General features: G+C 48.2%; 1 protein-coding gene across 26 annotated transcripts in view; it reads left to right on the top strand.

Annotated features, from left to right (window-relative positions):
* LOC118512126 (titin) overlaps nucleotides 1–22,706 on the top strand; it is a 138,143-nt gene that overhangs the window by 96,582 nt on the left and 18,855 nt on the right. For 14 of the 26 annotated variants that reach the window (XM_036056115.1, XM_036056111.1, XM_036056110.1 and 11 more), the window contains 4 exons: nucleotides 832–8,286; nucleotides 8,506–16,857; nucleotides 16,946–17,146; nucleotides 17,341–22,635. The exons of 3 other annotated variants lie outside the window; for them this stretch is intronic. In XM_036056115.1, the coding sequence (XP_035912008.1) occupies nucleotides 832–8,286; nucleotides 8,506–16,857; nucleotides 16,946–17,146; nucleotides 17,341–22,635 (21,303 nt within the window). The remainder of the gene's footprint in view (nucleotides 1–831; nucleotides 8,287–8,505; nucleotides 16,858–16,945; nucleotides 17,147–17,340; nucleotides 22,636–22,706) is intronic. 9 more of the 26 variants (XM_036056108.1, XM_036056103.1, XM_036056114.1 and 6 more) reach the window with 9 other exon arrangements.

Here is a 22,706-nt window from a genome sequence, read left to right as displayed (position 1 = left end):
TTAGAATCTGTCTCTCCTCGGCCATAGTAGAATAGTGATGTGGATGGAATGTTTTGGAATGTTTGTTTCATCGTCTGTCGTTTTACCTTCTACGCTGCCGTCTATACTCCTGCCTGTACTACCCTGTTCTAGATTTGCAATGCAAGGGTGGCCCAAATGCCAGCCCTACGTACGCTGATGCTTGTTGATCAGCAAAACGCCTATTCGCCATATAGTCTTTATAAAACTAGTTTCTAGTTCGTGCTGTACGAGCCGTTTGAAGCCTGCGCATCCGATTCACTAGGATCACCGGAATGGCTGCTCTGTCTTGCCTGTCTGTCTAGTGGTAATGTGAATGAGTTAGTTGCAGCGCCTCTTCACTATCTCTATGTCTGTCTCTCTCTCTTTCTCTCTCTTTCTTGAATTGGAATCGAACTTTGTAGTGGAACTTGCACTGCACGAAATTGAATCTTTTCTCGTTTCCTCGCCGGCTGTCGTTCTGTAGCTACCACTATCGTTTCTGTCTCTATGATGAGCTATCTATCACAAGCTCTGTCTTTACTTCACGTTTCAACAATGATTACCCTACTCTCGGTAGGCTTCAATTGAACACTCTGTTTTGCACTCTTCTGCAAACACATCCACTCTTCTACTCCTACACATCATACTGTTTTCGGATACCAAAAACACACACACACACACACACACACACACACACATAATTGCACTCTCAACTGTATTCACCTATACCTGGTTTAGAATAGTCCACATCAATGTTGTCCGTAAAATTGCGCGGCTCGGCTGCACAAATTCCACTGAATCCTATTGTTCCAACTTCGCATGATTCCACAGAAACACCAGATCTCAGAGAAGACGCGCGTAGCACCAGCAGCAACACTGCGATTACCACCATCACCACGAACAACACCACTGTCACGAAGAAAAAACACAAGAAACTTCGCTCCGACAGGAGGCAACAGCACAAACACGAAGAAGAGACAGAGATTGTCGACAGCGAAGAGTCAATCGAGGAACGCAGGCGGCTATCGCAACAACGCCGCCGACAACCCCTGCACCCGCTGCGGCCTCTGTTGCCCAGCGAGGAGCAAGTCGTGGAAGAGTTGGCTCCCGATTTTCTTACCTCTCCCTTGCGGGAAACGCACAGCCTCCCGCTCGAGGTAGCGTCCGTAACGAGCGAGTCGACCGTGTTGAGTCAGGTATCGAATCTGGTCGAGCCTGAGACTGCCGCCGGCACTAGTGCTACGGTAAAGGTCGTGCCGGAAACGGCTCTGGTTACCGAGGAGATCTTTTTGTCCGAGCGCGAGTCTGACACGATGCTGTTGGACAGCACGCGCCTGGCGACCAGTCCGCACTACAAACTGTTCGGTGTTAATGAGCTGGTTCAGGTTTCCGAGGTGAGTCCGCAGGAAAGTTCGCTAGACCAGGGCATGGTAACGATGCCGCAAGAGGCTTTAGCTACTACTGATTTCGTGCCCGTGCAACCGCTCGTTGTAAGCGAGTCTACACCGCAAGATTCTACCGCTGCGCTGGAGAGAATAGTCGAGAATGTTAGCAGTGCTACGTTGCAGCTGCTGACACATGATGCTACAATTGTGCAAGAAACCGTATCATCACAGTCTGAGCGGGAGTTACCGGTTCTGCAACGTCCAACGCCTAGTCATGCCTACTCCAAAGTATTGTCGAAGGAATCCCTACAGGTAACGGAAGTAAGCCGTATTGAGAAGGAAGAAACATTCGACGGACAGCTGAAACTCCCCGCAGTGCAGCCACACTATCATATACTTCCTTCGGAATCCATACAGACAGAAGAGACCTTACCGCAGGACGCACCAAGCCGTTACTATCCGGAGCTAGTCGTACCGACGGAAAGTGCCCGCCCAGCAATCGTTGAGCAAAAGTCCTACATGACCGAGGTGATGAATGCACCGGAAAAAGAGGACACATACCAACCTGGCCGTTTGCCGCCCCAGCAATGGGCAGACGTGCAACTCCTAACTAAAGAACCACTGTCCGTAACGACACAAACAGTAGAAGAGTCGGAGGTTGAGTTTTCAGCTGCCCCAAAGATAAGCTCCTACCAAGCAACCGGTTCTGTCACAATGTTCGAAAACCAACTCACAACGCAGCTGGTTAACGACAATCTTACTGCCCAAGATTTCCAAGCTCAATCGTTCGAGTCCAAGCAGGCTACTGTGGAGTTCCTGGAGCGCACGAGTGTCTCAGTATCGAAGGTTCTGAGCAATGAAGCAGAAGCATCTCTAGCTCCGTTCGAAGTGACCGATTCCGCAATGGCACAAACTACCCTCACCGCGCTTAAGCCTGTAAGCGAATCAACCCTGCAGTTCATTCACGAGAAAGAAACTCTACATCAGGGAGCTCCTCGACCAAACGAAGCTGTTGCCGCCACTCTGCTCGAACCCATCGAAAATCTAGCAGTCACTGAAATAGAGACAGCTGACACTGCCGGTCGGTTTTCGCCGGAAGCTGTGGACCGTTCAGAGCAGGCGTCTGCCAGCTTTGTTCCCGTACAATCACACACCGTTGTGACGGTGGAGGCGAATGAAAAGGAAGCCGAGCTACCGACTAAAACACAAATGCTTACGGTCTTTGCTGAGACGCAGCTTAATCTTCAGCACCAGCTCGAGGTTTTACAGCACGACACAGAAGAGCGGGAGTTCACTTTCCAACCACAGGCAATGCCAGTTGATCAGACAGTAAAACCAACTCCCACCGATAGCTTAAAGTCTGTGCTAGTGCAGGAAACGATTGCCAACGTCTCCGCAAGTGAGCTAGAGCATGTCACTCCAGCGTCCCAGCTAGCCCGTGTAGTTCGTTCCGGTGAGCACGAGGAGAAAATAGTGTCCGAAACTACCATCTACGAAACGCTACGATCACAGGAAGACATGGTAAGACCGGAACAGAAAACAGCAGAGCTGCAACTGCCAAGTTTGGCCAGTGAGCTTATTGTGACGGAGATTGTCAGTGAACAAATGGCGAGCGATGAAATCAAACTGCAGGAATTGGCAAAGGATCACACGCTCAAACCAATTCCAACACACTCACTGAAGACGGTTCTAGTAGAGGAAACGGTTACCAGTGAGGGAGTGGACCGTTTGGAAATACAACAAACTCAAGGCACCAGCCAGGCTAGCTTGAAGGGCGATGAGCTAGAGGAAACCATTGTATCTGAAATGATAGTACTGGAAGGTACACTTCAATATACAGCTCCTGATACACCCGCGCAAAAGTCCGCCATTACAAACGTTGAGCGTCCCGTTGAAGGTTTAACTGTGACGGAAGTAATTTCGGAACAGCGAGAGCAGGAAGAAGCCATACGACCGGCCAAAGATCACTCGGCTAAGGCTGTTCCGACTGAAGCACTAAAATCTGTACTCATCGAAGAAGTGCAGCTCTCTAGCCGTGCCGAAACACTGGAGACCTCTGAAACTCTGAGTTCTGAAGCAATTGTCAAGATTGGAGATACGCTGGAGCAGACTATCGTGCAGGAGTCACTGATCCTGGAAGACGTTAACAGGCTGAAGGAGGATACAAAACCCGAACAAAAACAGGCCGAAACACTTCTGCAACCGCGCACCGAACTCACCATCACCGAGGTGATTGCGGAAGATCGCGAACGGGAAGGTTTCGATGTGGCTGAAATAGCTAAGGATCATACTGCTCGTTCCGTGCCAACACATACACTTAAATCTATACAGGTAGAAACGACCGAAACGGTCGATTCTGTGGCTAACCTTCTTGCACCTGTCATCGCAGAGTCACTCGCTACTTTGCAGCGTGATCAACTAGAGGAGAAGATTGTTAGTGAGCAGCTCGTTCTGGAGGCAGTCAACCAGTACAAACGAGAAACTGTCTCCATGCGTCAAGCTGTTCCAGCACTAGAACCTAACACTCCACTAACCGTAACAGAAGTCATGATTGAGCAGAAGGAGCAAGAAAAGGTTGATGAAACGGTCATCAAAGATGCACACGCCCAGTCTATACCGACGCACATGCTCAAATCGGTGACAGTGGAACAGGTTGAAGCGGCCGAAAGTCTTGACAGTATGGAGCAGCCTGCGTCTATTGAAAGCCTAGCAAACGTTCGTAGCGATCAGCTTGAGCAAACCATGGTCTCGGAAACAATCGCATATGAAGCAACCACTGGAATGGTGGAAGAGGTTAAACCGACGGAAAAGCTAGCAGAGTTGACAGTTATCCCAATAAATGAACTGCTCATTAGCGAAACTGTGCCTGAGCAGAAGGAGAAAGAAGGGTTCAGTGTGGCAGACATTGCTCAAGATTACGTTGCCAAACAGGTACCGTCTCATTCACTCAAGTCGGTGCTCGTTGAGGAAACTATCGCTAACGAAGACACATCGCAGCTTAGCCAACCGACTGCCAGTGTAAGTAAGGCAACGGCACAAAGCGATGAGCTGGAACAAACTACCGTATCTGAAACGTTCGCTTTTGAAGAAACGCCAGTGTTGGAAGCGACACCGAAGCCCTTGCCTAAATCGGCCGAGTCATTATACGAACCACAGATCGGAGTTATCGTGACAGAAATTAACACGGGGCAAAAAGAGCGCGAAGGTTTCAATGTGGCAGAGCTTGCTCAAGATCACACGGCAACACCTGTCGCTGGACACGCACTCAAGACAGTGACAATCGAAGAAGTCTCCGTGTCCGACACAATCGACCAGCTCAAGTCTCCTCAACAAATCCTCAGCTCAGCATCCGTGCGTAGCGAACAGTACGAACAGACAACGGTACAGGAAACGACCGTCTACGAAGGATCAGAACAGTTGCCGGTGGATGAGATGCCAGCACCAAAGTCTGCCGACCGTTCCTTCTTGCCTAATGCCGAACTGATCGTAACTGAAATCGTAAGCGAACAAAAAGAGCGCGAAGGCTACAACGTGGCTGATCTGGCACGGGATCACATGGCAACAAAGACCGTTACGTCGCACTCGCTCAAGTCCGTAACGGTTCAGGAAACGCTGACAGCCGAAAACGTTGACAAGCTTCAAGATGAGCAAACGTTGGAAGTTACATCCGCTACTTATACGGACGACAAGCTGGAGGAAACGGTAGTGCGCGAACCACTTGTGCTGGAATCTATCGACAACTACACGATGGAGTTCACTCCGTCCGAGAAACAAGCACTGCCAAACGTCACACCAATGAGCGAGCTCCTTGTGACGGAGGTAGTAGTGGAACAGAGGGAGAAGGAAGGCTACTCGGTGCAGGATATCGCACAAGAGCACGTTATCAAAATGATTCCATCACACACCCTCAAATCGGTCATCGTAGAAGAAGTGCAGACATCGGACGTTGTTGGAGATGTAGAAGAGCTACGATCAGTACTCCTTATAGCAAACGTACGCAAGGATCAACTTGAATCGCAAACGACCACGGAACACCTTATACTGGAGGGTATAGATAAGTTAGACGAACATCAGAAACCCACTGAAAAAACAGCCACCTCGAATATTGAAGCCATCAGTGAGCTGCTCGTAACGGAAGTCGTCACCGAGCAGAAAGAACAGGAAGGTTACGATGTACAGCAGATCGCGAGCAACTACAACGCTAAGGAAGTTCCGTCGCACACGCTGCGATCAGCACTCATCGAAGAAACGCTTCCAATAGACGATGTAAAGCAATTCATCGAAACTCCCCACACGTCCCACGCAAAGCCGCAGACGGACGAGATAGAGGAGCGTGTCTTTGAGGAAACAGTCGTGCTGGAAAATGTCGACACTCTTGAACAGATGGTACAGCCGGAAGCTAAACACGCCGAGCCTGTTATGCCACACCAAACGGAATTGCAGGTGACGGAGGTGATCACGGAGCAAAAGGAAAAGGAAGGATATAGCGTGTCTGACCTACTGGAACAACAGTCAGCGAAAACGGTGTCCACAGAGCCGTTTAAATCAATCACGGTAGAAGAAGTTGTTTTGTCAAGTGGTACCGGCAATATTGAAGCGAAAGAAACAATATCCACCACCCTTGCGACCGTCCGCACTGATGGACATCAAGAAACGACCATTTCCGAGCAAGTCGTATACGAAGCAGCTGCTCGTTTTGACCATCAAACGCGACCAGAAGAAAAAACGGCATCTTCCTCAATGCAACCTCGCGAAGAATTGGTTGTAACGGAGGTAGTATGTGAGCAGAAAGAGTCGGAAGGCTTCGATGTGCAGGAAATTGCCAGCGGATACTCGGCGCATCTTGTTCCGTCACAGATACTCAAATCACTTGCGGTCGAGCAGGTTCAACTGGTAGAGATGCATGGTGAGATGAAAGACGAAGCAACTATTGAGAATCGTGCTTTGGTAAATGAATTGGAGCATGAGCAGAAAACCGTGCAAGAGACCATGGTTTACGAGATGACATTGGAGAAACCTGCTGCACAGGCACCGGAGCAAAAGCTTGCTAACGTTGATGTGCAACCGGTGCAGGAACTGATAGTCACGGAGGTAGTTGCCGAGCAGAAAGAAAGGGAAGGTTTCGATGTGCAAGAAATAGCGAAGGACTACACAGCACATCAAACTACAGCCGGTTTACTGAAATCCGTTGCAGTCCAAGAGGTGCATTCATCAGATGCCCTCGACGAACTGCGTGCAGCTATGTCTACTGCAACGGCTACGCCAAAAACGGACAGCTTGCAGGAAACGATCAAGTCAGAAACTACGATACTTGAAGACATCACCAATTTGGTGCAAGATGATCGTCTGACAGGCAAAACAGCCACCGCCACCGTTCTGCCGAATGTAGAACTGCAGGTAACAGAAATAGTCGTTGAACAGCGAGAAAAGGAAGGATACGACGTGAAAGCGATCGCTAAAGATTTCCATGCTCAAGCCCTTTCGGGTGCTGAACCGATGAGATCCATAATCGTAGAAGAAGTGCATGTAAGCCATGACACGCCGCAACTTTCAACGAAACCTGGCCAGAGGCAAGAGGCGGCCACGGTCAACGATCAGTACGAACAAACTATCGTCAGTGAAACGTTGGTTTACGAAGACTTGGCACAGCAACAGGAACGACTAGCTCCGGAAGAACACCGTGCGGCTACGAGCTTGGATGCGGTTACTGGGGTAACCATAACCGAAGTAATCACAGAACAAAAGGCGAAGGAAGGCGTTGATGTGACAGCAATTGAGACTCAAAAGGCCAAACTTGTACCGAGCGACGCTTTAAAGTCTCTCACGGTGGAACAGGTGGACACACTGCAAAGTGCGACCGATGTACAAAGGGACCAAACACCGAAATCGAAGGCACTTGTCAAGAGCGACACCATCGATGAAACGACCATTACTGAGACGATGGTTTTGGAGAACATAACCGAATACAAACAACATCTCGAACTCAATGAACAAACGGCTAAGAAAATAGCAGATGAAGAAATCAGGAAGTCACTCCTTGTAGAGCAGGTATTGACGTTGCAAGAATCGAACTCGCTTCTGCCCGATGGCGCCAAACCAGCGGAAGCTCACTTCACTCCCGAACAAATGCTGCAAACTATTGTGGAACAGATAACCGTCTATGAGGGAGCAGAACAGCTGACAGCAACATTGTCTATGGATAAAAAGTATCCCACATTCGACATGCAAGGACTTGAGCTACCCCTTCAAAGCACAGTCGATGTATCGGTTGCTTTGAAAGACTTAACGCCAACCCAAGAGAACACGGCTATTGCAAAGCCCATCCTAGCAGAACAGCTTCCTGCGGCATTCACCACGGAAACCGTGAGCCAAGACTCGTACAGTAAGCTATCCACACCGAAGGAAACCACCGCTCAACAGGCACAACGAACGGTATCCAATTTGTTCGTATCGACTACGACCGAAACGGTGCTAGGCGAAGGGTTAGATAGATCCGATTTCAGTCTACAGTCAGAGGCCCAAACTGCGTCCATGAAGTTTACCGATATGACAATTGTACCACTGCAATCTGAACCACTCACATCCGATACGGCCCAGCTACTCGAAGAGACCGTGCAGCCACGTAAGTTTGCCTCCACGACGCTGGAGGAAGGTTTGAGGGCACCTGAATGTTTAGAAGTAGCTAGTAATGAACAGAGCGACGTTGCCGTGAACTTTGAAGCGTCTGGCAGACGGGCATCTGTTACCTTTATCACTAACCAAACGGTCAATGTTTCCGAAACGACTCTCGACGAGTGCACAGATCGGATCGAGCTTGCCCAAGAGCCAGAACAACGGTTCGCAAGATTGACAGAATCTGCGCTGCTCACGTACGAGGAGTGTCGTCCTGTGATAACAGAAGGTAAGTACTGGAAGGGGAAAACTCACTTATACAGTACTTTAAGAATAATGTCCATGTATACATTTAAACAACTTTTACACGCAATGCTTAAAACCACACACACAATCGTTCCAACAAACCATTCCAAAATTTAAAACTATGAGCTTAACTTTGAAAACACAAACATTGAAAAGTTACACGGTAAACTTACAGTACACTCCTTTATCACTATTCCAACAGATCACACTGGCCACAAAACACGTACCACTACATCACAGAGCAGACAGACAACAAGTCAATCCATCACACAACACGAAGAACAGTTTACACACACTCACATTACACAGCAAACGCAAGAATCGCAATCCATGCCAGAAGATGTGCAAATATCGGAGGAAGTTATAAACGAGGGAAAGAAGAGTAAAAAAATTGTTAAAAAGCGAGTTATAAGGAAAACTGTCGATGGAAAACAGCAAATTACTGAAACTGTAACCATTGAAGAAAATGAAAAGGCACCAATGACAACGGTAACTGTATCCGAAAACGTTCAAAAATCTGAGCAAATCAAGGAAGAGGAAGAGTTGAAGCCTCTCCAAGCCATTGTAGATGAGTATCCGGAGCCGTTGGAAGCTACTCTCAAGACGAAGACTACCAAGGTTATCAAGAAAAAGATCAAAAAGCTCAAGCAGGGCGAGCCCACTAGCGAAGATGTGCCTCAAGAAGAGGTGGCAGAATTGATCCTGGAACAGACTCCAATGGAACAGCCAGTTATTGAAGAGCTTCCGGAACATGTTGAGGTCGTTGAGACCGTCACCAAGGAAGGGAAGCCCAAGAAGCAGACCACCAAAACCAAGGTCATCAAGAAGAAGACGGCTGATAAGATCGAGGAGGTGAAGATTGTGACTGTCCAAGAGGACGACCAGGTACCGGAGACCACGGTCACATTGACCGAAGAGGAAACGACTCCTCTGACCTCAACAACTACGGCCGATGAGATTCCTACGGTTCAAGTGATCAAGCCCATGAAAAAGAAGATTAAGACCATCAAAAAGAAGGGTGATGATACTGACCATATTGTCCAGAAGCTGCTTCATCTAGAAGTCATGAGCTCTGAGCCAGTTCAGTATCAACAACTCGACGAGGATGCTGACACTCTGCCCATTGTGCCTCTATCTCCTGTAGAAGCTCTGGAAATTGAAGAGCTTCCTGAAGAGGTGAAGGTGACTGAAGTCGTCACTAGAACTGGTCAAGCCAAAAAGCTGGTCACGAAAAAGAAAACCATCAAAAAGCGTCTTGGCCAGAAGGAGGAACACATCGAAGTTGTCACTGTTCAGCAAGACGACATGGCTCCAGAAACTACCATCACTGTCACCGAGGAGGAAGCTCCCGAGTCTAAGCCAGCGGATGAGAAACCCAAGCCAAAGAAGAAGAAGGTCAAGACTATCAAGACTACCGACGACTCTGACGATATCATTGAGCGACTCCTTAATCTAGAGGTCCATAAAACCGAGCTCGAACAGTACGAGAAGATCGACGTCGACCTTCAGAAGCGTATGCGTCCTATAGAAGAAACGACTATCGAAGAGCATCCTGACGTCGTCGAAGAAGTCAAGTCCGACTCAGGCGTAGTCAAGAAGACGGTCGTCAAGAAGAAGATCATCAAAAAACGTGTCGGACCCAAGGAACAGATCACCGAGGAAGTCACTGTTCAGGAAGATGACAAGCAGCCAGAAACAACCGTCACAGTCAGCGAGCATGAAGTACCCTACGAGGTTACAGAGCCTTTCGAGGTGGAGTTGAATCCTCTCCAAGCCATTGTGGATGAGTATCCCGAGCCGTTGGAAGCTACTCTCAAGACGAAGACTACCAAGGTTATCAAGAAAAAGGTCAAAAAGCTCAAGCAGGGCGAGCCCACTAGCGAAGATGTGCCTCAAGAAGAGGTGGCAGAATTGATCCTGGAACAGACTCCAATGGAACAGCCAGTTATTGAAGAGCTTCCGGAACATGTTGAGGTCGTTGAGACCGTCACCAAGGAAGGAAAGCCCAAGAAGCAAACCACGAAAACCAAGGTCATCAAGAAGAAGACGGCTGGTAAGATCGAGGAGGTGAAGATTGTGACTGTCCAAGAGGACGACCAGGTACCGGAGACCACGGTCACATTGACCGAAGAGGAAACGACTCCTCTGACCTCAACAACTACGGCCGATGAGATTCCTACGGTTCAAGTGATCAAGCCCAAGAAAAAGAAGATTAAGACCATCAAAAAGAAGGGTGATGATACTGACCATATTGTCCAGAAGCTGCTTCATCTAGAAGTCATGAGCTCTGAGCCAGTTCAGTATCAACAACTCGACGAGGATGCTGACACTCTGCCCATTGTGCCTCTATCTCCTGTAGAAGCTCTGGAAATTGAAGAGCTTCCTGAAGAGGTGAAGGTGACTGAAGTCGTCACTAGAACTGGTCAAGCCAAAAAGCTGGTCACGAAAAAGAAAACCATCAAAAAGCGTCTTGGCCAGAAGGAGGAACACATCGAAGTTGTCACTGTTCAGCAAGACGACATGGCTCCAGAAACTACCATCACTGTCACCGAGGAGGAAGCTCCCGAGTCTAAGCCAGCGGATGAGAAACCCAAGCCAAAGAAGAAGAAGGTCAAGACTATCAAGACTACCGACGACTCTGACGATATCATTGAGCGACTCCTTAATCTAGAGGTCCATAAAACCGAGCTCGAACAGTACGAGAAGATCGACGTCGACCTTCAGAAGCGTATGCGTCCTATAGAAGAAACGACTATCGAAGAGCATCCTGACGTCGTCGAAGAAGTCAAGTCCGACTCAGGCGTAGTCAAGAAGACGGTCGTCAAGAAGAAGATCATCAAAAAACGTGTCGGACCCAAGGAACAGATCACCGAGGAAGTCACTGTTCAGGAAGATGACAAGCAGCCAGAAACAACCGTCACAGTCAGCGAGCATGAAGTACCCTACGAGGTTACAGAGCCTTTCGAGGTGGATTTGAATCCTCTCCAAGCCATTGTGGATGAGTATCCCGAGCCGTTGGAAGCTACTCTCAAGACGAAGACTACCAAGGTTATCAAGAAAAAGGTCAAAAAGCTCAAGCAGGGCGAGCCCACTAGCGAAGATGTGCCTCAAGAAGAGGTGGCAGAATTGATCCTGGAACAGACTCCAATGGAACAGCCAGTTATTGAAGAGCTTCCGGAACATGTTGAGGTCGTTGAGACCGTCACCAAGGAAGGAAAGCCCAAGAAGCAAACCACGAAAACCAAGGTCATCAAGAAGAAGACGGCTGGTAAGATCGAGGAGGTGAAGATTGTGACTGTCCAAGAGGACGACCAGGTACCGGAGACCACGGTCACATTGACCGAAGAGGAAACGACTCCTCTGACCTCAACAACTACGGCCGATGAGATTCCTACGGTTCAAGTGATCAAGCCCAAGAAAAAGAAGATTAAGACCATCAAAAAGAAGGGTGATGATACTGACCATATTGTCCAGAAGCTGCTTCATCTAGAAGTCATGAGCTCTGAGCCAGTTCAGTATCAACAACTCGACGAGGATGCTGACACTCTGCCCATTGTGCCTCTATCTCCTGTAGAAGCTCTGGAAATTGAAGAGCTTCCTGAAGAGGTGAAGGTGACTGAAGTCGTCACTAGAACTGGTCAAGCCAAAAAGCTGGTCACGAAAAAGAAAACCATCAAAAAGCGTCTTGGCCAGAAGGAGGAACACATCGAAGTTGTCACTGTTCAGCAAGACGACATGGCTCCAGAAACTACCATCACTGTCACCGAGGAGGAAGCTCCCGAGTCTAAGCCAGCGGATGAGAAACCCAAGCCAAAGAAGAAGAAGGTCAAGACTATCAAGACCACCGACGACTCTGACGATATCATTGAGCGACTCCTTAATCTGGAGGTCCATAAAACCGAGCTCGAACAGTACGAGAAGATCGACGTCGACCTTCAGAAGCGTATGCGTCCTATAGAAGAAACGACTATCGAAGAGCATCCTGACGTCGTCGAAGAAGTCAAGTCCGACTCAGGCGTAGTCAAGAAGACGGTCGTCAAGAAGAAGATCATCAAAAAACGTGTCGGACCCAAGGAACAGATCACCGAGGAAGTCACTGTTCAGGAAGATGACAAGCAGCCAGAAACAACCGTCACAGTCAGCGAGCATGAAGTACCCTACGAGGTTACAGAGCCTTTCGAGGTGGAGTTGAAGCCTCTCCAAGCCATTGTGGATGAGTATCCCGAGCCGTTGGAAGCTACTCTCAAGACGAAGACTACCAAGGTTATCAAGAAAAAGATCAAAAAGCTCAAGCAGGGCGAGCCCACTAGCGAAGATGTGCCTCAAGAAGAGGTGGCCGAATTGATCCTGGAACAGGCTCCAATGGAACAGCCAGTTATTGAAGAGCTTCCGGAACATGTTGAGGTCGTTGAGACCGTCACCAAGGAAGGAAAGCCCAAGAAGCAGACCACCAAAACCAAGGTCATCAAGAAGAAGACGGCTGATAAGATCGAGGAGGTGAAGATTGTGACTGTCCAAGAGGACGACCAGGTACCGGAGACCACGGTCACATTGACCGAAGAGGAAACGACTCCTCTGACCTCAACAACTACGGCCGATGAGATTCCTACGGTTCAAGTGATCAAGCCCAAGAAAAAGAAGATTAAGACCATCAAAAAGAAGGGTGATGATACTGACCATATTGTCCAGAAGCTGCTTCATCTAGAAGTCATGAGCTCTGAGCCAGTTCAGTATCAACAACTCGACGAGGATGCTGACACTCTGCCCATTGTGCCTCTATCTCCTGTAGAAGCTCTGGAAATTGAAGAGCTTCCTGAAGAGGTGAAGGTGACTGAAGTCGTCACTAGAACTGGTCAAGCCAAAAAGCTGGTCACGAAAAAGAAAACCATCAAAAAGCGTCTTGGCCAGAAGGAGGAACACATCGAAGTTGTCACTGTTCAGCAAGACGACATGGCTCCAGAAACTACCATCACTGTCACCGAGGAGGAAGCTCCCGAGTCTAAGCCAGTGGATGAGAAACCCAAGCCAAAGAAGAAGAAGGTCAAGACTATCAAGACCACCGACGACTCTGACGATATCATTGAGCGACTCCTTAATCTGGAGGTCCATAAAACCGAGCTCGAACAGTACGAGAAGATCGACGTCGACCTTCAGAAGCGCATGCGTCCTATAGAAGAAACGACTATCGAAGAGCATCCTGACGTCGTCGAAGAAGTCAAGTCCGACTCAGGCGTAGTCAAGAAGACGGTCGTCAAGAAGAAGATCATCAAAAAACGTGTCGGACCCAAGGAACAGATCACCGAGGAAGTCACTGTTCAGGAAGATGACAAGCAGCCAGAAACAACCGTCACAGTCAGCGAGCATGAAGTACCCTACGAGGTTACAGAGCCTTTCGAGGTGGAGTTGAAGCCTCTCCAAGCCATTGTGGATGAGTATCCCGAGCCGTTGGAAGCTACTCTCAAGACGAAGACTACCAAGGTTATCAAGAAAAAGATCAAAAAGCTCAAGCAGGGCGAGCCCACTAGCGAAGATGTGCCTCAAGAAGAGGTGGCCGAATTGATCCTGGAACAGGCTCCAATGGAACAGCCAGTTATTGAAGAGCTTCCGGAACATGTTGAGGTCGTTGAGACCGTCACCAAGGAAGGAAAGCCCAAGAAGCAGACCACCAAAACCAAGGTCATCAAGAAGAAGACGGCTGATAAGATCGAGGAGGTGAAGATTGTGACTGTCCAAGAGGACGACCAGGTACCGGAGACCACGGTCACATTGACCGAAGAGGAAACGACTCCTCTGACCTCAACAACTACGGCCGATGAGATTCCTACGGTTCAAGTGATCAAGCCCAAGAAAAAGAAGATTAAGACCATCAAAAAGAAGGGTGATGATACTGACCATATTGTCCAGAAGCTGCTTCATCTAGAAGTCATGAGCTCTGAGCCAGTTCAGTATCAACAACTCGACGAGGATGCTGACACTCTGCCCATTGTGCCTCTATCTCCTGTAGAAGCTCTGGAAATTGAAGAGCTTCCTGAAGAGGTGAAGGTGACTGAAGTCGTCACTAGAACTGGTCAAGCCAAAAAGCTGGTCACGAAAAAGAAAACCATCAAAAAGCGTCTTGGCCAGAAGGAGGAACACATCGAAGTTGTCACTGTTCAGCAAGACGACATGGCTCCAGAAACTACCATCACTGTCACCGAGGAGGAAGCTCCCGAGTCTAAGCCAGTGGATGAGAAACCCAAGCCAAAGAAGAAGAAGGTCAAGACTATCAAGACCACCGACGACTCTGACGATATCATTGAGCGACTCCTTAATCTGGAGGTCCATAAAACCGAGCTCGAACAGTACGAGAAGATCGACGTCGACCTTCAGAAGCGCATGCGTCCTATAGAAGAAACGACTATCGAAGAGCATCCTGACGTCGTCGAAGAAGTCAAGTCCGACTCAGGCGTAGTCAAGAAGACGGTCGTCAAGAAGAAGATCATCAAAAAACGTGTCGGACCCAAGGAACAGATCACCGAGGAAGTCACTGTTCAGGAAGATGACAAGCAGCCAGAAACAACCGTCACAGTCAGCGAGCATGAAGTACCCTACGAGGTTACAGAGACTTTCGAGGAGGAGTTGAAGCCTCTCCAAGCCATTGTGGATGAGTATCCCGAGCCGTTGGAAGCTACTCTCAAGACGAAGACTACCAAGGTTATCAAGAAAAAGATCAAAAAGCTCAAGCAGGGCGAGCCCACTAGCGAAGATGTGCCTCAAGAAGAGGTGGCCGAATTGATCCTGGAACAGGCTCCAATGGAACAGCCAATTATTGAAGAGCTTCCGGAACATGTTGAGGTCGTTGAGACCGTCACCAAGGAAGGAAAGCCCAAGAAGCAGACCACCAAAACCAAGGTCATCAAGAAGAAGACGGCTGATAAGATCGAGGAGGTGAAGATTGTGACTGTCCAAGAGGACGACCAGGTACCGGAGACCACGGTCACATTGACCGAAGAGGAAACGACTCCTCTGACCTCAACAACTACGGCCGATGAGATTCCTACGGTTCAAGTGATCAAGCCCAAGAAAAAGAAGATTAAGACCATCAAAAAGAAGGGTGATGATACTGACCATATTGTCCAGAAGCTGCTTCATCTAGAAGTCATGAGCTCTGAGCCAGTTCAGTATCAACAACTCGACGAGGATGCTGACACTCTGCCCATTGTGCCTCTATCTCCTGTAGAAGCTCTGGAAATTGAAGAGCTTCCTGAAGAGGTGAAGGTGACTGAAGTCGTCACTAGAACTGGTCAAGCCAAAAAGCTGGTCACGAAAAAGAAAACCATCAAAAAGCGTCTTGGCCAGAAGGAGGAACACATCGAAGTTGTCACTGTTCAGCAAGACGACATGGCTCCAGAAACTACCATCACTGTCACCGAGGAGGAAGCTCCCGAGTCTAAGCCAGCGGATGAGAAACCCAAGCCAAAGAAAAAGAAGGTCAAAACTATCAAGACCACTGAGGACTCTGACGATATCATTGAGCGACTCCTTAATCTGGAGGTCCATAAAACCGAGCTCGAACAGTACGAGAAGATCGACGTCGACCTTCAGAAGCGCATGCGTCCTATAGAAGAAACGACTATCGAAGAGCATCCTGACGTCGTCGAAGAAGTCAAGTCCGACTCAGGCGTAGTCAAGAAGACGGTCGTCAAGAAGAAGATCATCAAAAAACGTGTCGGACCCAAGGAACAGATCACCGAGGAAGTCACTGTTCAGGAAGATGACAAGCAGCCAGAAACAACCGTCACAGTCAGCGAGCATGAAGTACCCTACGAGGTTACAGAGACTTTCGAGGAGGAGTTGAAGCCTCTCCAAGCCATTGTGGATGAGTATCCCGAGCCGTTGGAAGCTACTCTCAAGACGAAGACTACCAAGGTTATCAAGAAAAAGATCAAAAAGCTCAAGCAGGGCGAGCCCACTAGCGAAGATGTGCCTCAAGAAGAGGTGGCCGAATTGATCCTGGAACAGGCTCCAATGGAACAGCCAGTTATTGAAGAGCTTCCGGAACATGTTGAGGTCGTTAAGACCGTCACCAAGGAAGGAAAGCCCAAGAAGCAGACCACGAAAACCAAGGTCATCAAGAAGAAGACGGCTGGTAAGATCGAGGAGGTGAAGATTGTGACTGTCCAAGAGGACGACCAGGTACCGGAGACCACAGTCACACTAACCGAAGAAGAAACGGCTCCTGAGACCTCAACAACAACCACGGCCAACGAGACTCCTATAGTTCAAGTAGTCAAGCCCAAGAGAAGAAAGGTTAAGACCATCAAACGAAAGGGTGTAGACACGGATGACATAGTTGAGGAGCTTCTCCATTCGAATGTATTGGAATCGGAAATTGAACCGTTCGACCAGCCTTCGATCGAAGAGATTCAAGAAACTGTATCAACTACTAGCGAGCTCTCGAAAGACCTCAAACCTACACAGAAAGCCAAGCCCAAGAAGAAGACACACATTACCACCTCACAGCTTGACACACAAGACACACACTCACAATCACTTATTCTACCACATACGCAGGGTAAGAGGATACTTACACTATTCTTTTCATCATATTTTATTCCATTTATGCCATTACACATCTTACAACAATTTTAATGTTATTTTAGATGCTGAAACCCAAGAACACACTTCTCCTGAATACATCACTACATTTGAAACATGCACAGACAACAACCAGACATTCATTAAGTCTCGAAACATTAAGATCGTTAAGGAACATGGGGCAGTAATCGAAGAAACATTCGATGAAAATGACACTCAAACAATTCCTCATATGCCATCGGAAGTTCTAATTGAGGAAGTTGAAGGTAAAAATAATCCTACCATTACAAGGCTATTAATTATTTTCCTTTTTATGTATGGATCAACACTGTCTGCATTACACATTTTTTTCGAACCATTTCATATTTTTTACACATTCCATTTTTTACTGCAAATCATGCAATATGAACAGCCCCGAACTCTTCTTTCGCCTATACTAATTTATCTACTTGTCTCACAGAATCTGCACCATCACTCCACACAACACAACTCGAAGAAACACCTCAAACCGTACAGGAAGTCGCCACAAAACATAAACCCAAGAAGAAACAAACACAAACACAAGCAAACGATCAATTCGAGACTGTATCAGTCGAGCAAGTTCAATTGATTCCAGAAGAAACAGAGCAAACGGCTGACATACGTACCGTAGTCTCAAAGAAGACTAAATCTAAAAAATCTAAAGTTACTGTTATTCAAGGGGTCACTGAAACTGTTGTTGCCGAGAATGATGAAGAACTTCCGCTGGAAGCTCATCCCGCTCCTGCTCAAGAACAAGCTGTTATTGTTTCTGAGCTTCCTGAACAGGTATCCGTACAAGAAATAACCACTATGACCGGAGAAACTAAGAAGCTGGTTACGAAAAAGAAAACCATCAAAAAGCGTCTTGGCCAGAAGGAGGAACACATCGAAGTTGTCACTGTTCAGCAAGACGACATGGCTCCAGAAACTACCATCACTGTCACCGAGGAGGAAGCTCCCGAGTCTAAGCCAGCGGATGAGAAACCCAAGCCAAAGAAAAAGAAGGTCAAGACTATCAAGACCACTGACGACTCTGACGATATCATTGAGCGACTCCTTAATCTGGAGGTCCATAAAACCGAGCTCGAACAGTACGAGAAGATCGACGTCGACCTTCAGAAGCGCATGCGTCCTATAGAAGAAACGACTATCGAAGAGTATCCTGACGTCGTCGAAGAAGTCAAGTCCGACTCAGGCGTAGTCAAGAAGACGGTCGTCAAGAAGAAGATCATCAAAAAACTTGTCGGACCCAAGGAACAGATCACCGAGGAAGTCACTGTTCAGGAAGATGACAAGCAGCCAGAAACGACCGTCACAGTCAGCGAGCATGAAGTACCCTACGAGGTTACAGAGCCTTTCGAGGAGGAGTTGAAGCCTCTCCAAGCCATTGTGGATGAGTATCCCGAGCCGTTGGAAGCTACTCTCAAGACGAAGACTACCAAGGTTATCAAGAAAAAGGTCAAAAAGCTCAAGCAGGGCGAGCCCACTAGCGAAGATGTGCCTCAAGAAGAGGTGGCCGAATTGATCCTGGAACAGGCTCCAATGGAACAGCCAGTTATTGAAGAGCTTCCGGAACATGTTGAGGTCGTTGAGACCGTCACCAAGGAAGGAAAGCCCAAGAAGCAGACCACGAAAATCAAAGTCATCAAGAAGAAGACGGCTGATAAGATCGAGGAGGTGAAGATTGTGACTGTCCAAGAGGACGACCAGGTACCGGAGACCACGGTCACATTGACCGAAGAGGAAACGACTCCTCTGACCTCAACAACTACGGCCGATGAGATTCCTACGGTTCAAGTGATCAAGCCCAAGAAAAAGAAGATTAAGACCATCAAAAAGAAGGGTGATGATACTGACCATATTGTCCAGAAGCTGCTTCATCTAGAAGTCATGAGCTCTGAGCCAGTTCAGTATCAACAACTCGACGAGGATGCTGACACTCTGCCCATTGTGCCTCTATCTCCTGTAGAAGCTCTGGAAATTGAAGAGCTTCCTGAAGAGGTGAAGGTGACTGAAGTCGTCACTAGAACTGGTCAAGCCAAAAAGCTGGTCACGAAAAAGAAAACCATCAAAAAGCGTCTTGGCCAGAAGGAGGAACACATCGAAGTTGTCACTGTTCAGCAAGACGACATGGCTCCAGAAACTACCATCACTGTCACCGAGGAGGAAGCTCCCGAGTCTAAGCCAGTGGATGAGAAACCCAAGCCAAAGAAGAAGAAGGTCAAGACTATCAAGACCACCGACGACTCTGACGATATCATTGAGCGACTCCTTAATCTGGAGGTCCATAAAACCGAGCTCGAACAGTACGAGAAGATCGACGTCGACCTTCAGAAGCGCATGCGTCCTATAGAAGAAACGACTATCGAAGAGCATCCTGACGTCGTCGAAGAAGTCAAGTCCGACTCAGGCGTAGTCAAGAAGACGGTCGTCAAGAAGAAGATCATCAAAAAACGTGTCGGACCCAAGGAACAGATCACCGAGGAAGTCACTGTTCAGGAAGATGACAAGCAGCCAGAAACAACCGTCACAGTCAGCGAGCATGAAGTACCCTACGAGGTTACAGAGCCTTTCGAGGAGGAGTTGAAGCCTCTCCAAGCCATTGTGGATGAGTATCCCGAGCCGTTGGAAGCTACTCTCAAGACGAAGACTACCAAGGTTATCAAGAAAAAGGTCAAAAAGCTCAAGCAGGGCGAGCCCACTAGCGAAGATGTGCCTCAAGAAGAGGTGACCGAATTGATCCTGGAACAGGCTCCAATGGAACAGCCAGTTATTGAAGAGCTTCCGGAACATGTTGAGGTCGTTGAGACCGTCACCAAGGAAGGAAAGCCCAAGAAGCAGACCACCAAAACCAAGGTCATCAAGAAGAAGACGGCTGATAAGATCGAGGAGGTGAAGATTGTGACTGTCCAAGAGGACGACCAGGTACCGGAGACCACGGTCACATTGACCGAAGAGGAAACGACTCCTCTGACCTCAACAACTACGGCCGATGAGATTCCTACGGTTCAAGTGATCAAGCCCAAGAAAAAGAAGATTAAGACCATCAAAAAGAATGGTGATGATACTGACCATATTGTCCAGAAGCTGCTTCATCTAGAAGTCATGAGCTCTGAGCCAGTTCAGTATCAACAACTCGACGAGGATGCTGACACTCTGCCCATTGTGCCTCTATCTCCTGTAGAAGCTCTGGAAATTGAAGAGCTTCCTGAAGAGGTGAAGGTGACTGAAGTCGTCACTAGAACTGGTCAAGCCAAAAAGCTGGTCACGAAAAAGAAAACCATCAAAAAGCGTCTTGGCCAGAAGGAGGAACACATCGAAGTTGTCACTGTTCAGCAAGACGACATGGCTCCAGAAACTACCATCACTGTCACCGAGGAGGAAGCTCCCGAGTCTAAGCCAGCGGATGAGAAACCCAAGCCAAAGAAGAAGAAGGTCAAGACTATCAAGACCACCGACGACTCTGACGATATCATTGAGCGACTCCTTAATCTGGAGGTCCATAAAACCGAGCTCGAACAGTACGAGAAGATCGACGTCGACCTTCAGAAGCGCATGCGTCCTATAGAAGAAACGACTATCGAAGAGCATCCTGACGTCGTCGAAGAAGTCAAGTCCGACTCAGGCGTAGTCAAGAAGACGGTCGTCAAGAAGAAGATCATCAAAAAACGTGTCGGACCCAAGGAACAGATCACCGAGGAAGTCACTGTTCAGGAAGATGACAAGCAGCCAGAAACAACCGTCACAGTCAGCGAGCATGAAGTACCCTACGAGGTTACAGAGCCTTTCGAAGAGGAGTTGAAGCCTCTCCAAGCCATTGTGGATGAGTATCCCGAGCCGTTGGAAGCTACTCTCAAGACGAAGACTACCAAGGTTATCAAGAAAAAGGTCAAAAAGCTCAAGCAGGGCGAGCCCACTAGCGAAGATGTGCCTCAAGAAGAGGTGGCCGAATTGATCCTGGAACAGGCTCCAATGGAACAGCCAGTTATTGAAGAGCTTCCGGAACATGTTGAGGTCGTTGAGACCGTCACCAAGGAAGGAAAGCCCAAGAAGCAGACCACCAAAACCAAGGTCATCAAGAAGAAGACGGCTGATAAGATCGAGGAGGTGAAGATTGTGACTGTCCAAGAGGACGACCAGGTACCGGAGACCACGGTCACATTGACCGAAGAGGAAACGACTCCTCTGACCTCAACAACTACGGCCGATGAGATTCCTACGGTTCAAGTGATCAAGCCCAAGAAAAAGAAGATTAAGACCATCAAAAAGAAGGGTGATGATACTGACCATATTGTCCAGAAGCTGCTTCATCTAGAAGTCATGAGCTCTGAGCCAGTTCAGTATCAACAACTCGACGAGGATGCTGACACTCTGCCCATTGTGCCTCTATCTCCTGTAGAAGCTCTGGAAATTGAAGAGCTTCCTGAAGAGGTGAAGGTGACTGAAGTCGTCACTAGAACTGGTCAAGCCAAAAAGCTGGTCACGAAAAAGAAAACCATCAAAAAGCGTCTTGGCCAGAAGGAGGAACACATCGAAGTTGTCACTGTTCAGCAAGACGACATGGCTCCAGAAACTACCATCACTGTCACCGAGGAGGAAGCTCCCGAGTCTAAGCCAGCGGATGAGAAACCCAAGCCAAAGAAGAAGAAGGTCAAGACTATCAAGACCACCGACGACTCTGACGATATCATTGAGCGACTCCTTAATCTGGAGGTCCATAAAACCGAGCTCGAACAGTACGAGAAGATCGACGTCGACCTTCAGAAGCGCATGCATCCTATAGAAGAAACGACTATCGAAGAGCATCCTGACGTCGTCGAAGAAGTCAAGTCCGACTCAGGCGTAGTCAAGAAGACGGTCGTCAAGAAGAAGATCATCAAAAAACGTGTCGGACCCAAGGAACAGATCACCGAGGAAGTCACTGTTCAGGAAGATGACAAGCAGCCAGAAACAACCGTCACAGTCAGCGAGCATGAAGTACCCTACGAGGTTACAGAGCCTTTCGAGGTGGAGTTGAAGCCTCTCCAAGCCATTGTGGATGAGTATCCCGAGCCGTTGGAAGCTACTCTCAAGACGAAGACTACCAAGGTTATCAAGAAAAAGATCAAAAAGCTCAAGCAGGGCGAGCCCACTAGCGAAGATGTGCCTCAAGAAGAGGTGGCCGAATTGATCCTGGAACAGGCTCCAATGGAACAGCCAGTTATTGAAGAGCTTCCGGAACATGTTGAGGTCGTTGAGACCGTCACCAAGGAAGGAAAGCCCAAGAAGCAGACCACGAAAACCAAGGTCATCAAGAAGAAGACGGCTGGTAAGATCGAGGAGGTGAAGATTGTGACTGTCCAAGAGGACGACCAGGTACCGGAGACCACAGTCACACTAACCGAAGAAGAAACGGCTCCTGAGACCTCAACAACAACCACGGCCAACGAGACTCCTATAGTTCAAGTAGTCAAGCCCAAGAGAAGAAAGGTTAAGACCATCAAACGAAAGGGTGTAGACACGGATGACATAGTTGAGGAGCTTCTCCATTCGAATGTATTGGAATCGGAAATTGAACCGTTCGACCAGCCTTCGATCGAAGAGATTCAAGAAACTGTATCAACTACTAGCGAGCTCTCGAAAGACCTCAAACCTACACAGAAAGCCAAGCCCAAGAAGAAGACACACATTACCACCTCACAGCTTGACACACAAGACACACACTCACAATCACTTATTCTACCACATACGCAGGGTAAGAGGATACTTACACTATTCTTTTCATCATATTTTATTCCATTTATGCCATTACACATCTTACAACAA

Source organism: Anopheles stephensi, chromosome 3, assembly GCF_013141755.1.
Source record: "Anopheles stephensi strain Indian chromosome 3, UCI_ANSTEP_V1.0, whole genome shotgun sequence".
NCBI lineage: Eukaryota > Metazoa > Arthropoda > Insecta > Diptera > Culicidae > Anopheles > Anopheles stephensi.
The sequence above is the reverse complement of the archived record's forward strand: the minus strand, read 5'-3'. Positions and strand labels throughout refer to the sequence as shown.